General features: G+C 51.3%; 1 protein-coding gene across 9 annotated transcripts in view; it reads right to left on the bottom strand.

The window, feature by feature from the left end:
- The window catches only part of RIMBP2 (RIMS binding protein 2), a 75291-nt gene extending 64091 nt beyond the window's left edge, over window positions 1-11200 (bottom strand). For 7 of the 9 annotated variants that reach the window (XM_068562536.1, XM_068562538.1, XM_068562541.1 and 4 more), the window contains exons 1-2: window positions 11099-11200; window positions 2638-2688 (exon numbers count right to left, since the gene is read on the bottom strand). In XM_068562536.1, coding sequence (XP_068418637.1) covers window positions 2638-2688; window positions 11099-11200 — 153 coding nt within the window. Of the gene's footprint in view, window positions 1-1091; window positions 1113-2637; window positions 2689-11098 lie in introns of all 9 variants that reach the window. The other 2 variants (XM_068562539.1, XM_068562544.1) reach the window with 2 other exon arrangements.
- Window positions 11201-14628: the final 3428 nt, after the last annotated feature.

Below are 14628 nucleotides of genomic sequence, written 5' to 3'. Positions count from 1 at the left end.
ACGTCTTCCGGGGCAGCCCTTCTCCGTCACTGCGTTCTCTCTAGCTGCGCAAGGACGTGGGTTGTTCTGCTTGGTAGATTATGTGACTAAAGGAAGTCACCGGCCTGCCAAGTAGGAGGCACAGAGAACATGAACTTCCAAACGAAGACTACACTGCCCGCTAGGGATGCTTGGAGGATAGGCGGGTGGGGTCTCACTCGGGTTATTCTTGGTCCTCAATTCTGGTTACTAAGGTGCTGAACCAGGATTGGCCAAGATTCCCAGGGGGCTTACTCCTTCAGATAGCTCCCCTTCCTGTAACCAGCCTGGCACTCTCTAAACCACGCTTCTCGAAGCACCTGGAGGGCTGGTTAACACGCAGATTTCGGTCCCCCACCCCGGGTTTCTGACTCAGTGGGTCTGACAAGCTCCCCAGTGATGCCAATACTGCGGGTCCCAGAACCCCGCTTGGAGAACCACCCAAGAGTGAGACAAGTCGTTGGTTCTACAAACTCACGGCCAAACTCAGAGTTTTGGAAAAGGCTCAAAACCCTGTTTGGAGGGGCAGCTCATTTCTCTTCTTCGCCAGGCGGATGCCGGTGAGAAGAACAAGCAAGGGCCCCCAGCTGCTGGAAGGGTCGCTGCCCTCACTCAACACAGAATGGGAATGGGGGACCGCTCAGGTGCAAGGTTTGAATTCCGATGACGGACCCACCAAATTCTGGGCTCTTGGCCGGGCTCGAAAGCACGTGGCTGGCCCAAGGGTAGAATCATCCCGACAATTCTCCTCCCCGAGGCCATCTGAATTCACAGAACGTTCTTCCAGCCTGAGAATGGAAGCCGGCTTTGCTGGCCCCGCTCATCACTTCAGAGGACAGAGCCCTGGGCCTCAATGCCCAAAATAAAGCATCTCCCTGGGGTGGAGCCCCCAGGGGCGGTTCCTTGGCTCCCCTGGCCCCAGGGAGCCCCAGGCACCCACGACTGCATCAGAAAGCTACCCATTTTCGGAAGAAGAGGCGGATGGAGCGGGCCCAGGGGTGCACGGCTGGTCCATGACTGGGGAAAGCACCACCAAGCACACGGGGAGGGGCAGACATCATTCCCTAAAATACCTGCATGCTGTCCAGCGTGTTCTGGGTGAAAAGCAAAGCAAGACACAATGACAGGAAGACGTTGTGAATAAAGGAAGACACAGATTCTCAGTGCATCTGCATTGCCTTTCCCGTTTTTCCAACCGAAGCACGTTACGCCCATCCCCACGTGCGGGGCACGCACGGCCACCAGCGCCGGGTGACATGACCTCGGTGGGGCTGTCACAGAGCAGCAGCTCAGAAGGCGGATAAAACAACACAGACGATCAGATCGATGGGCTTGGGGTGATGGGAAAAAAGAAACTGCACTTCCAGCCAGGAGACTATGTAAATCAAAGTGCGGTGAGTGATTCCGGCGGGGGGAATGAAATGATTTTTCAGGGAGATGTATGGCCATTTGGAGGTCTGTTTCCAGTCTCCTGGGTTATATATTTTCCCACTTGCTATTTATTACTCTCAGCCCTCCAGATATTCATTAGCTAATGGACGCTTTCAAAAAATCAATTTTAATATACATGACCATAATGATGAAACCTTTTCCTGGGGGAGGAATAGATTTTAAAAGGTAATGTAAGAGATGAATATATTCTGTTTTAAGTGGCTGCTGGTCCCCTGGGGACAAGAGACAAGGTCATGTTAAAGAGGACAGGTGCTTCCCATGTGCGGAGGTGGCAGGCCCAGCGGAAAGGCCCTCTTGGCCTTTCTTGACGGAACGGAACTAGGGGAGGAGGCCTCGTGGGGCCACCCCAAGCTGTGTAGCCACACCCCGCTGCTGTGTCTGCAGTGAGGGGTCAGTAACTGGTGACCTCTGTCTTCGGCAGGGACACTCCTTCCGTCCATTTATCATGCATGAGGAACGCAGACGGCAAAGGCCCCCGGGTGATCCCGGGAGTTCCCCCCTGCTCCCGAGGATGCTGGCATTAGGCCATCAGCTAGGGACAGAAGAGTGGTCCAGACATGCCACACACTTCCTGCCAGGCCCCCACGATCAGGGTCAGTGAGAAAGGTCTCTGGGCAGCTGGGGAGGGTCACTCCCGCTGTGCTCATGGGGACGGTGCCCGTGGCAGCACCTTGATCGTGTTCACTGCTGTGATTCCTGCCAACGCCCCCCTCAGATGCCAAGTGCTTCCTTGGGCTTAGTGCTGTCACTTAAAACTCCCCCATTCATCTGACACCCATTGGAATGGCCCATCCCCCAACCTTTCTCCTCGAGGAAATCATGCCCCCCCAAGCGGGTTCACCCTCCTTGCTTTCCATCCAGGAGGAGCCAGCAGAGGAGAGCAGACCACCTCTGAGACCCACAGTTCTGGTGCTGGCTGTGTGGCCACAGGAAAATTGCTTAACTTCTCTGTGCCTCACTTCCTCACGTGTAAAATGGGAGCCCTAATGGCGCCCATCATATAGGCTGCTTGAGCTGACGACACAGGAGGATGTGTGAACAGCACTAGTAACCGGTACCCAGTGGGCACTCAGTAAAGGTTAGCTATTGCTTCTATGAGGCAGTAACGCAATATCCCCTGACCTCACCCACCCCCAGGAAGAAAGCCATCATGGCTGGTTCGCTTACCTCTAGCAGCTGCACCGCACCTTCATGTTCTTTCTTAGCTTCAACCTGAGCCTTTTTTGATGATAAAAAGACAGAAGAGTGAACGTTTAGAGGGAGAAAAAGAGAATTAAAGATTAATGTCTAAATTATCAGGGAGTGTGGGTCATTGATTTTTATTCCTCTACTAAACCCCTAAATTCTAAGGGTCTAAATCAGTTCTCATTTTTCTCTCCCTTTGGGCAAGATGGAATGGATGTGGGTTTGATGCTCTTTGTAAAAACTGGAACGCGCCCCCTGATCTGGCAGAGAGCAGGGAGGCTGGTGGGATTCAGCTGGTGCACGAGGGTAGGAGCCCGATTCTGTTCTTGAGAAGGGGCCACACACGGTACGTGGCTGAACCCAGACAGCAGGATAATTCTGCCCAAAGCCTCAGGAAGCACCATCATTTTCTCAAATGTCCTTAACTGCTTGAGAAATAAAACACAATCATGCGAACTTCACCCCCGGATAACCGAAGGTCTGCTGAGATCCCACCAGGCCCTGAGGAGGGGCTGCCCGGGTGGTCCTGAGCGCCCAGGCTCTCAGCTGTAGCAGGGGGCCTGCCTTCTTCAAATTATCTGACACAAAGCCATCAGCTCCACAGAATAAGAAACTGTACAGGTTTCACCAAAGAAATTTCTCAGGATGGCTGCTGCCCAGACCACATGGTAAGTTCACACAAAACTGAGATGCAACATTATTATTTCCTGTCCTCATGGACCCTGAAGTTCTAATATTGTGATGACAGTAAATATCTGTTGTGTTTGCCTGCCTGGAACTATGTCCTGGGAAGAGGTCCTGACTTTGCTGGGGATCCACTGAATACATGAGAAAGGTTCTAGACTCACAGTGATTGGTTAGTGGGTGAGTGCATGATCCAGTTAGAACAAAGGGACTTTGCCTGGGAATGCTGGGAGGAAGGGAGGCCCCTTGCCTTTGGAACTTGAGGCTGAGTGGAGGAGAGTTTGGCGCAGCTGCAGCCATCTTGCCACCACGAGGGGCAAACCTGCAGCAGCCAGGGGCCTCCACGTGGAAACCAGAAATGAAGCCAAGGCAAGGGAGAGCAGAGGCAGGAGAGCCATGGAGGTCTGATGGGATTTGGGAGGTGCTGGGTTCAACCACGCCTGAAGCCAGCTGATCTGGGCCCTGGATCCAGCTGCATCTGAAGCTAGATTTTCAGTTGCGTGTACAACTGAAATTCTCTTTTTGTGTTTTTTGTCACTTGAAACCAAAAGTCCTAATGAGCACAACTGTCAATTGCTGAAGGCGTGACACCTCCCATTTTAACGTTGGGGACACCGAAATTTAGTGAGAGGGTGCGGGTGTCATAAGACGGAGGAGGAAGGCCTGTCTCCACATCACCACCTTGATGCCTCCCATCAAACTGGTCTCCCAGGTCTCACAAACATTTAGAGAAGATGTTCTCCTGATGCTATAGGGTAGCTGCCTCTGAAAATTGAGCACTAAGGAAGAATCCATGTATTAAATTGAGATTTACATTTAGAATTCTCATTTCTGGAGGAATATTTTCTCCAGGTGCCTGGAGAATAATGAGGAGAAGAGTTAACATCATAAATAAGCCAGTGAGAGCTATCTTAACAGCTTCTGCTTCTCACTTGAAAACTTCTGTGAGTCGGAAAGAGGGAAGGGCTTGGCTTCCCCAGCACAGACTAAAAGCGAAAAGTAGCCTGAGATTTCCATAGAGTTCATTCATATGCATTTCATTCTCACATATTTCCAATGAGGCTTTTAAGAGCTGGGGAAGTGAATAGAACCCAGCAAATTAACTAGACCATTCTTGAATTCAGCTCAGTCTTCAAAGGCTCAAAATTATTCCTTTCAGAGCAAAAACAACAAGAGGGACAATACATCACGAAATAGGAAAAAAAAGACAAACAACCAGAGAACATACAGGGATTATATAAATAACACCATCACTGAGCCACTTGAGTCAAAGATAGTTTTCAAGTGGCAGAATGAAAAACAACTAAAAACTCCATCGCAGGCTGTTAAAACACAGCCAAGCTGGCAGTAACAACTTCATTTCTGGCTTCAAGTGAAAATCAGGAGTTCGTTTTTGTAGGCTACTTGCAAGCTGGGCCATTTGGGCAATCAGAATAGATGGATAAAATTAACAGTTAAAATTGGCAGCGCTGAATTCTTGCAGAATCTAAGCAACAGCTTAAGCAAGGCTCATTTCGGGGGCCACTGCCAGCGCATGGGGGAAGCTGAGATCTTCACGCAGACGCGATTTCCTACAGAACACAGTGAACTTGAGAGGGACCACGACTCCTAGGGAGGCCCACAGTCCTGCTGTCAGAAGAAGGGGCCTGCCATCTAGGGGATCAAATGTCCAGGGGGTGGGTTGACACCGCAGCAAACACATTTGCTTCAGGGGAGGCATAGCTGTGTAGAGGGGATGTAGATTTCCCGCTGCCAAAGCTCTGGACTTTTGGCTCAGACAGACTGGACACGGAACACTCAGAATAATAAGTACCCAAGCACCTTGGCGATGGGGTTGGGAGTACGGCTGCTGGTTGGTATGAGCAGGGGGAGGGTCATTTGTGGGCGCTGTTAATCTCAGCTCCACAGAAAAGTGAACAAGATTCATGGACTCAAGACTGAGGGCTATACAGGTCCTCAAGTCAGGTCCCTGAGTTCCATAGAGCTGAGGAAGCCATGAACCAATATTCCAGGCATGTGTCATAGGAGAAAACAAGACGCTGAATGAACTCGGAGGGTCAGCCTGCGATCCCCCCCTCCCACCATCCACGTACAACAGCTAAATCCAAAACATCCAAGGGAAGCACTTGGCATGGAGGCAAAGCACTTTTATGAGATGTGGGGTGAGAGTTGGCTTCTTTTAGCAACCCACGTGTCAGTAATGGCCTTAAACCTGGAACCTTCATTTCCCACATGGGAGGAATTTGAAAGGACAGTCACATTGATCAGATCTGCAGACGAATTTTAAATGTGGAAAAACTCTTTTGCTCATACATCTGGATTATTCTGCTGCTAATTGTAATAAGACAAGGATGTAACCCGCACGAGAAACTGGAAATGTGAAGCAGCTAAAGCAGCTGGACTCCGGTCACCGTTTCCCTAGAGACATCGGGGTCGGAGTCGGGCCTCCAGGTCCTGCATCTGTAAGGGGACCCGCATCCCACAGGTTACGGGTGACGGCTGCCGCCACTCATGCATTCAACAGACATTTATAGAGGATTGCCTAGAACTTACCATCAGTTATCCCGGTAATTTCATATGACCATGAACTACATCAATGGATGGAATCTTACTAGGTCTCCCATTCGTTCATCCATTCATTCATTCAAAGTTCCCAAGCATCTCCGTTTATTCATTCATTCATTCCCCCATTAATTCATCCATTCATTCCCCCACTAACTCATCCATTCATTCATTCAAAGTTGCCGAGCATCATTTGTTGAGTACCTGCTCTGTGGCAGGCAATGTTCTGGGAGTGCAGACAATAGGCAAATAGGTACATCAAAGGGCAAGTGGCATCACTAAATGGGGTGAGGTGGCAGAGAGCACCAGGGCTGGCGGGTTGAGGCCATTCAGGCAGGGAGGACAGGTGGAGACTTCAGTGCCAGCAGTAAGCCGGCTCTGCCGTTATCTGGGGACCAGGCATTCTGGGCGGAGAGTGACACAGGACAGGCGGAGACAGAGGCAGGCGGGGACTTCAAGAAGGCGACATGTGCAGTCCAGGTACTGGGCCCAGAACGCGCTGCACTCACAGCGAATGCTCACGGTGTAGCTTTACTAGTACTGTCACCGTCCACAGCCTACGTCACAGCCTCGCTCACGCTCACCGCTGTGCCGCTGGCCCTACACGTGGCTGACACAGGGTGCCCAAGAGCTGCTTTTTTTTTTTTTTTTAATTTTTATTTATTTATTTATTTATTTATGGCTGTGTTGGGTCTTCGTTTCTGTGCGAGGGCTTTCTCCCGTTGTGGCGAGCGGGGGCCACTCTTCATCACGGTGCGCGGGCCTCTCACTGTCGCGGCCTCTCTTGTTGCGGAGCACAGGCTCCAGACGCGCAGGCTCAGTAGTTGTGGCTCACGGGCCCAGTTGCTCCGCGGCATGTGGGATCTTCCCAGACCAGGGCTCGAACCCGTGTCCCCTGCATTGGCAGGCAGATTCTCAACCACTGCGCCACCAGGGAAGCCCAAGAGCTGCTTTTTGAATGAATGGAAGTGAGGATTCTTGGCTCCCTGATCTCCACGAGCAGGTGTCCCGTGGAAAAGTCCTCGTAGATGGGACTTGCTCTGCTTGGACTTTTAGTTTTTTAAGCTATGCCTCCACCAGCTACCAGAGATAAGGGTTGGCTGATGGTCCTATCTTACCTTATTCCCATTAGAATAGCCTTGGGCAGTTTGATCATTCGTTCATTCTTTAATTCAACGAGTGTTTTCACTTGCACATTATTTCACCTGCTTCTCCCAACCTCCGTGTTCAGCAGAGGAATAAGCTGAGCCTCCAGGGAGGGAGAGGCACCTGGAGAAGGTTCCGGGTTCCTGACCCTCGAGCTGGCTGAATGCCCAGACCTTCCTTAGGGTGGCCAGGTCCAGAGGTGAGGCTGAAACCACAAAGGGATCTCCAAGGAGTGTAAAATGTCAAAAAATCCACCTACATTTCATGGGAAAATATACCCCTAGCTTCCTTAGACACATCCTGTGCATCAAGAAAAAAAAATATTATGGGAGCCAGGAAGCAGCGGATCCAACAAAGTACAGAAAGGCGGAAAGGGAATTCCCCAGACGATGGGGAAGGGCATTTCCAGGCCCAGCTCTGATTTGGCCTCTGGAGCAACCAGCCTGGACTGGGAAGAAGAGGCCGGGCTCCAGGCAGGACGTCTCGGGGGAGAATGGAATTAAAACATCCCCTGAGAAGCAGGACCATCTTGAGGGGAACTCTACGGCTCTGGCAGAAAGTCTGGGAATAGGGGAGTGACGGGTGCACAGAGGACTGAGCAAACACACAAAGAGGCAATTCACTCCCGGGAAAAGGAAAAGCTGTACAAAAAGGGAAAAGCTGCCCTTTGCAGAGCCTGGCAGGCCGTGTGCCGAGCACATGTCGGGGAGGACGGAACAGAACTCAACTGGGGACGTGACATTTGAGGCCGTCCAAGCTGGATGTCTAGTTGGACAAAAGAAGTGGGGTTCAGAGGCAGAGTGTGACTTGGAGAACCAAATCTGGCAGTTGGCACACAGGTGGCATTCAAACCCACGGGGACCTGGCGAGTGTAGGTCAAGAAGAGATGTGGCTTGCGGACTGATTCTTGGGGATGTTTAGAGGGCGTCTGTGGGGAAGGAGGAAAACTGGAAGAGGGTGGGGTCCTGGAAGCCTGGGGGGTGGGGAGGTGGACCCCCTCAAACTGTGCCTCTGGGTCAAAGAGGATGAGGGCAGGGCACTAACCACTGAGCAGGACGTCCCGGGTGACTTAACAAGAGCCGCAGCACTGGGGAGATGAAGGTGGGTCCCATGGGAGTGGGTTCAAGAAATATTGGGATTTGCAGCAGCATGGAGGCAACTAGAGATGATCATACTAAGTGAAGCAAGTCAGACAGAGAAAGACAAATACCATAGGATATCACGTACACGTGGAATCTAAAATACGACACAAACGAACGTATCTGCGAAACGGACTCACAGACCCAGAGGACAGACTGGTGGTTGCCAAGGGGGAGGGCGTTGGGGGAGGGACGGAGTGGGAGGTTGGGATTAGCAGAGGCAGGCTATATATGGCATGGTGAACAACAAGGTCCTACTGTATAGCACAGAGGGCTACATCCAGTATCCTATGATAAACCATAATGAAAAAGAATACTAAAAAAAAGAATGTATATATATGTATAACTGAATCACTTTGCTGTGCACCAGAAATTAACACAACATTGTATATCAACTATACTTCAATTTAAAAAAAAAAGAAATAATGGGAGTTGTAGTCAGAATAGACAGCCCCTTGGAGATATCTCACACTGTGGTCTCATGAGAATCAAACTGGAACTCAGAGAGCTCTGGTGACTTTTATTGAGGTAGGGGGACAAGGGCTAGACTTTGTCTTTCCATAGGACATGAGCACTTGCATAATGGGTGTCTGCCACTCATTTCAAATTCACCCCATCTAAAGCCGTTGCCCTCATCAATCTCTCACTTCATTCTGTGTGTTTTCCTTCATGGCATTTTCTTGATCTGAACTTATTGAATTCTTCATGTACTTGTTCACTTACTCTCACTCTGTAAGGCTGAGGTCTTGTCCTACCCTGCACTGCATTCCCAGTTTTCAGAACAATGGCTGAGCAGCCAACACATAGGTGGCAGCCAGCAAACATTTGCGGAAGGAAGGAAGGAAGGAAGGAAGGAAGGAAGGAAGGAAGGAAGGAAGGAAGGAAGGAAGGAAGGAAGGAAGGAATGAGTGATCAGGGCAGCAAGTGTAGCACGAGGGCCGTCCGTGCTGGAAATCAAATGGACACGCAAACTCTGGAAAGAACTCATCAGTCTTGTTCCATTCAAGTCTCAACCTTTCTCTTCTAACACTTTAAAAAAAAAAAAAATCAGAGCTCTAAGAAATTACGAAGTCGACACATTCATCCTTCATTAGTTTTTCTTCCTGTGCTCCCCCACTGATGAAGCATCAGTATGTCCAAAATAGAGACAAGGATGAACACAGGGGAAAAAAGAAGCAAAAGAAGTTGTATGGTGCTCAGGAGAGACTTTGGGGGCTGAATAACGGACTTGGCTCTAGTGCACTTTCCCCGGCATCAAGTGCTTCGTAAATAAAACTCCAGGCTCACGGAAAATGATGCTCTACTGAGAAAAACCGGCCTGTCACCCTTGCTGGACAATGCTTGTATTTCTGTCGGCTTATTACCTGTCCTGGAAATTCCCAGCCTGGGGACACGGCTTCTGGGGAGGCAGTGAAGGAGCGTGCGTCCCAGGCAGGTATCTCCAGGCACAGAAAGGTCCCTCCCACACGGCAGGGGAAGAGAAGAGTAATATCGCTGTCTGTACCCCAGCAATATCCTTTCTGGAGAGCATCTAATGAAACAGAGCTGCTTAGCGGGCCAGCCGACTTACTGTGACAGGTAACAAGGCCTGCGACTCTCTCCATCGCACCGGCCCGATGAAATCTATCCTTAGCACGAGGTCTCCATAAGTGATAAGAGAAACAGCATGGGAAGTTATCTGCCCGATGCCACACGCTCCGCTAATAAACTCGGGAGAAGAAAAACCACTCTGACAGATAGGGGTCACCACCCAGGCAGGGTAAGCCATCGTGTCCTTTATTTGAGATCAAAGACCTGGAGGGGCTGTTGGGGGATGGAAGGACCCACCGACTGGAGGAAGAGATGTCTGCCGCTCATCCCAGCTGGCGCCGGGGGGCGTCAGGGACCAGCACCTGTGCCAACGGTCACACTGGGCCCTGGCTGGAAAGGCTGGCTGCCCTCCCATGGGTGGGGGGCACCGGGCTTTGGGAAAGAAACGCAATGAGAGATAGACACAGGGACCCAAGACCCATGGCTCTGAAAGAGGAATCCTCAGACGCATTTGGAGAGAGACAAGGGGACCAAGGCCTGTGACTAAGGATGGGGCAGGAATTAACTTTCTTGGTCCCCAAACCATCAAATTGGGACACGTGGGGATACACATTCTGAGCTGCTCAGTGCCCCACTCCCCTCCCCTCCTCCCTCCCTCTGCTTTCTGTTCTTTCGTCTTCCTCCCTCTTTTCTCTCCTTATTTCTCTCCTTTTCTTTCTTCCTTTTGTGTTCCGTCTCTCTCTTTCTCTCTTGTCCTTCGTTCATGAGATCACTTAGCAAACCATCATGTAAACCTCCCCAAGAGAGCAGCTGTAAACCACAATGATTCCTCCCAATGCTGTCGCGCTGCTCTGTGGTACGGATGCCCCACGATTCACACAACCACGCCCTGGGATGAGCATTCGATTTAACCCCGTTACCTGTGCCCACACGACAGAACTGCAAACCAAACCAAACCAAACCATCAGTTTGAACGGGTTCCTGTGTTTCTTACAGGGCATCTTCAGCATATTCCCAGAATGGAAGGTTGCAGGGTCAAAATAGACCTGTGTTTTTAGTTTTCATTGATGCTGTCAGGTTGCTTGCCCCCAGAGCGGAAGCAATTCATACCCTTTTCAATAATCCACAGGCGTGTCATTTTCCCTACAATCTCGCCAGCATCGACTGTTCGAGCTTTGCCTTTGGTTTTTTGCAGCTTAGAACATAATCACAAGTCAACTTAGGAGAAACTAGAGAGCGCAGGGACTGTTTCCGCACCAGGAAGGAGAGGGAGGCGCTCCCTAGCCTGGGAGGAAGGGCTCGGGAGAGCAGCCGGCCGCCCGCACCCAGATCCCCAGTCCACCGCCCACCTCCTCCCAGCCCCCAGCCTCAGCCCGGCTCACCTTCTGCAGGAGGTCGATTTCCTGCTGCTTGGCGTTGAGGACGGCCAGGGCTTGTTCATGCTCCAACTCCAGCTGCTGCCGCCGTTCCGCGGCCTCTCGCATGTGCTGCGTTGGGGGGAGGGCAGGGCAGGTCAGCCCAGCGTCCCGCAGGGAGCTGCGTCCTGGGTCCCCACAGCCGGCTCCCCGCTCTGACTCACCGCCTGCATCCCCGGCTTCTCCCGAGGGCAGCAGGACCAGCCGGGGAAACCCTCACACCCACAAGCCTTCCTCCCCCGTTTTCACATTTTCTAGTTTACATGCCAGGAGCACGTGAGCAGAGCTGCAGGTTCCCGTGCTGTGGAGGTGAAGCCCTCTTCTTCCTGTCTGGAAAAAATCCTCCCTTCTCTCCGTGTTCTTCCCCCAGGTCTTCTGCAAATACCAGCCAAGACCTATGGACCTTTCCCTACAGAGGGGTACTGTTCCAAGCTGTTTACTACCATTTAACTCACGTCATCCACAACAATCGTAGGAGGGAGGTACTGTAACTAGCCCCATTCTACAGATGGGAAAACTGACACACCAAGCATTCCTTGTTTGTCACACATGGCGAGTGGCCGTCTGGGATTCAAATCGGACGCCTCCGTGGAGCCTCTGAATCTCAGGGTTTGGTCCTGTCCGCTCGCCCTGGTGAAGCGGGGTGCTCAGCCCCAACAAGTCCAAATGCCCCCTCATTTGTCCCTCTGCAACGGTCCCACCGAGGCAGGGAGTCCCAGGGCTGGACCTTTCCTCTGACCAGAGCATCTTCTCCCCACCTCTGATGATTTCTCGTCACCCAAAGTCATCCCCCAGGAGAACCCACCAGCAAGCATCCGAGGACACCGGGACCTCCCCGGCCCTAACAGTGACCACCTGTGAACCCTGGTGGGGAGGAAACATGAGAAATGACACCATGTAGAAAAAAGGCATGGGGGGAATAGACTTTCACACAGGCAGAATCACAGGGAATGTTTCATGGCAAACCAGATGCACAACATTTGAATTCAGCTTCCTCCCCTCCCCTCCCCTCCCTTCCCCTCCCCACTTCCCCTCCCGTCCCCTCCCCTCCCCTCCCCTCCTTCCCTCCCTCCCTCCCTTCCTTCCTTCCTTCCCTCCTTCCTTCCTTCTTCTTTCTTTCCTATTTCTTTTTTATAACGAGATCTATGCCAAAGGTGGCTTAGCAATCAACATTTTAAAAATCTGGATCTTTTCACAAAAGTTTTAGCTATGTGTCCCACCTGGAGGGGCTGGCAGAGGCTGAGTCAGAGCTGCTCCCTTCCCGAGCACACGCCTCCTTTTTGCCGCTGTCCCTGCAGGCCCAGCCCCACCTTCCTGTGACCTGACATCCGAGGGCATGACCCATGGTATACGGACAGAAGACACCTTGATATAATGGGGAAGGGACCCTAACATACCTTCCTCCTTAGCTTGAATGTTGATGACTTATTATTACTACTTTTAAATTTTGTTTTAATTCTTTTACTTATTTTTATCCCCCAGGCTGGGGAAGGGGTCTCGGAGAGATAAGGGCAGAGAGGCACATTTATTCTCTTCACCATTTTTCCCAAGTCCATCCCACCCACTGCCACCAAAAGCTCTTTCCTTCTAGGAAAGATCTTGGCACTCAACGATTTTAACTGCAGATGGGGAAGCTTTGCGGGTTCACATCCCAAAGTTCTACGTTTTTGTTTTTGTTTTTGCATTAAAAAGTGAAGTCTTCCTGCCGCCGGTGTTGCACGTGTTACATGCGTGGCGACATCACGCTCTGGCTTTGTCTCCAGTTTGGGGCTAAACAACCTTGCAGCCCCTCTGCTGTCTTACTTCCCTGGGAAGTTGCAATTTCTTGGCCCCTTGGTGGACCAGTGCTGGTTTCACTGTCGCTATGGAAACTCTCACCAGAACCCAGTATCCTGGGAAGTTAGAACCCCTCAAACATGAACCAAATCCCCTGAAAAGGTGGAAATGGGTGTGTTTGTCAATGACTATAGCCTGCCCCGAGTTGGGACTGGAGTGGGTCGTTTGTGTCTATACGTGGGCGGGAGGAGAAACAGCACACACGCGTCTTCTTGCACCCGCTCCAGCCTCCAGCCCTCCTGCTCTGACTGCGCCTCGCCTTCCTGGACAGGAGGGGGTTATTGCCACGTAGCTTCCCAAGAGCCAGTCTTGAACACGGCTCTCCTGGCCCTGCGGAGCTCTCATTACCAATTTGGGCCTAGCAATTTCTGATGATCTCTTGTGACAGATTCGACTCCCCCCTGCCCACCACCAACCCACCCTGATTCCCCCCCAACCAGTGGCCCAAGGCACCGGGCATTTTCAGGAACACTAAGACGAACCCCCAGAGCCTCTAAAGATGTCAGGAATTCTCTGAGCTTCCAAGAAGCTGTGGAAATTCTTCCACAAACACTTGTCACTGACTCAGAGGGATATTACTTTTGTCTGGTGTTGGGTTTCTTCTTAAGGGCACTAGAGTTCATTAATAACCTATCCTCCACCAACTCTCATGGGGTTGTCAGAGGGTCGAGGGGACCGTGTGTGTGAGGCTTTTCGTTCTAGAGAGGAGTATTTCTGTTCCATTCCTTCATTCATTTACTTCTGTATATTTATTCATTCAGCCAGCATTTATTGGGTACCTGTCATGTGCCACGACACTGGCATCCAGAACAACAGGGTCCTGCCTCCACGGATGGACATTCTAATTGCGCGAGCGGGTAAGAAAGGACATAGGCAAGCAAATAAACAAGGAAATGTCAATTGCAACAAGAAGCGTTCGGTCGAACCACTAAAATTGATATTCAATCATTTTGACTTCTAAGACTGGCTATTTCACATAGCCTAATCCTGTGATGAAATGTCAATCCAATACTATATTGAAGACTCACTCATTCACTCGCTCATTCACTCATTCATTCAACAAACAATTACCAAGTACTTGTCATGTGCCAGTCACCACCCTGGGTTCTGAAGGTGACAGCAGTGAAAACAGGCACACACAAAACCAAGTCTCTTGGAGTTCACACTCGAGAGGGAGAGACAGACCCTACCCAAGTATATTAAACGATATGGAGTGTTTCAGGTGGTCCTAAGTGTTAAGGAGAAAAATACGGCGTGGGACGGGGGGCTATGGAGCTGCAGGTGTGGCAGAGGCTGGAGGTATTCACTGAAGTGGCCGGAGCCTCACCAAGAAGAAGCGGAGACCAGAGGCAGGTGATGGAGCCCCCCTGCGCCACCCCCCCCCCACCCAGGAAGGGCTGTGGGAGGAGTCCAGGCGTGGGAACAGCATGGCACCTGGATGCCGCCCATTCCCACCGAGACGAGGCACTGAGCCAAGCTGCTAGCAGGACTGGGGGGCATGGGGGCTGCACTGAGCTCCTAGGAAGCTTCCAGAAGGTTCCCTGCTCCGGACACCGCTCTCTGGTGCGGACAATGTCCCACAGGAAGGAAAGGGAGCCTTTATTCTCCATCACTTCAAGGAGGAACGTCTTTCCAGAGTGTGCCTGACGATCTCCCCTTTG

This window comes from Eschrichtius robustus, chromosome 14 (genome assembly GCF_028021215.1).
Source record: "Eschrichtius robustus isolate mEscRob2 chromosome 14, mEscRob2.pri, whole genome shotgun sequence".
NCBI classification, from domain to species: Eukaryota; Metazoa; Chordata; class Mammalia; order Artiodactyla; family Eschrichtiidae; genus Eschrichtius; species Eschrichtius robustus.
This window is presented reverse-complemented; position numbering and strand designations above follow the sequence as displayed.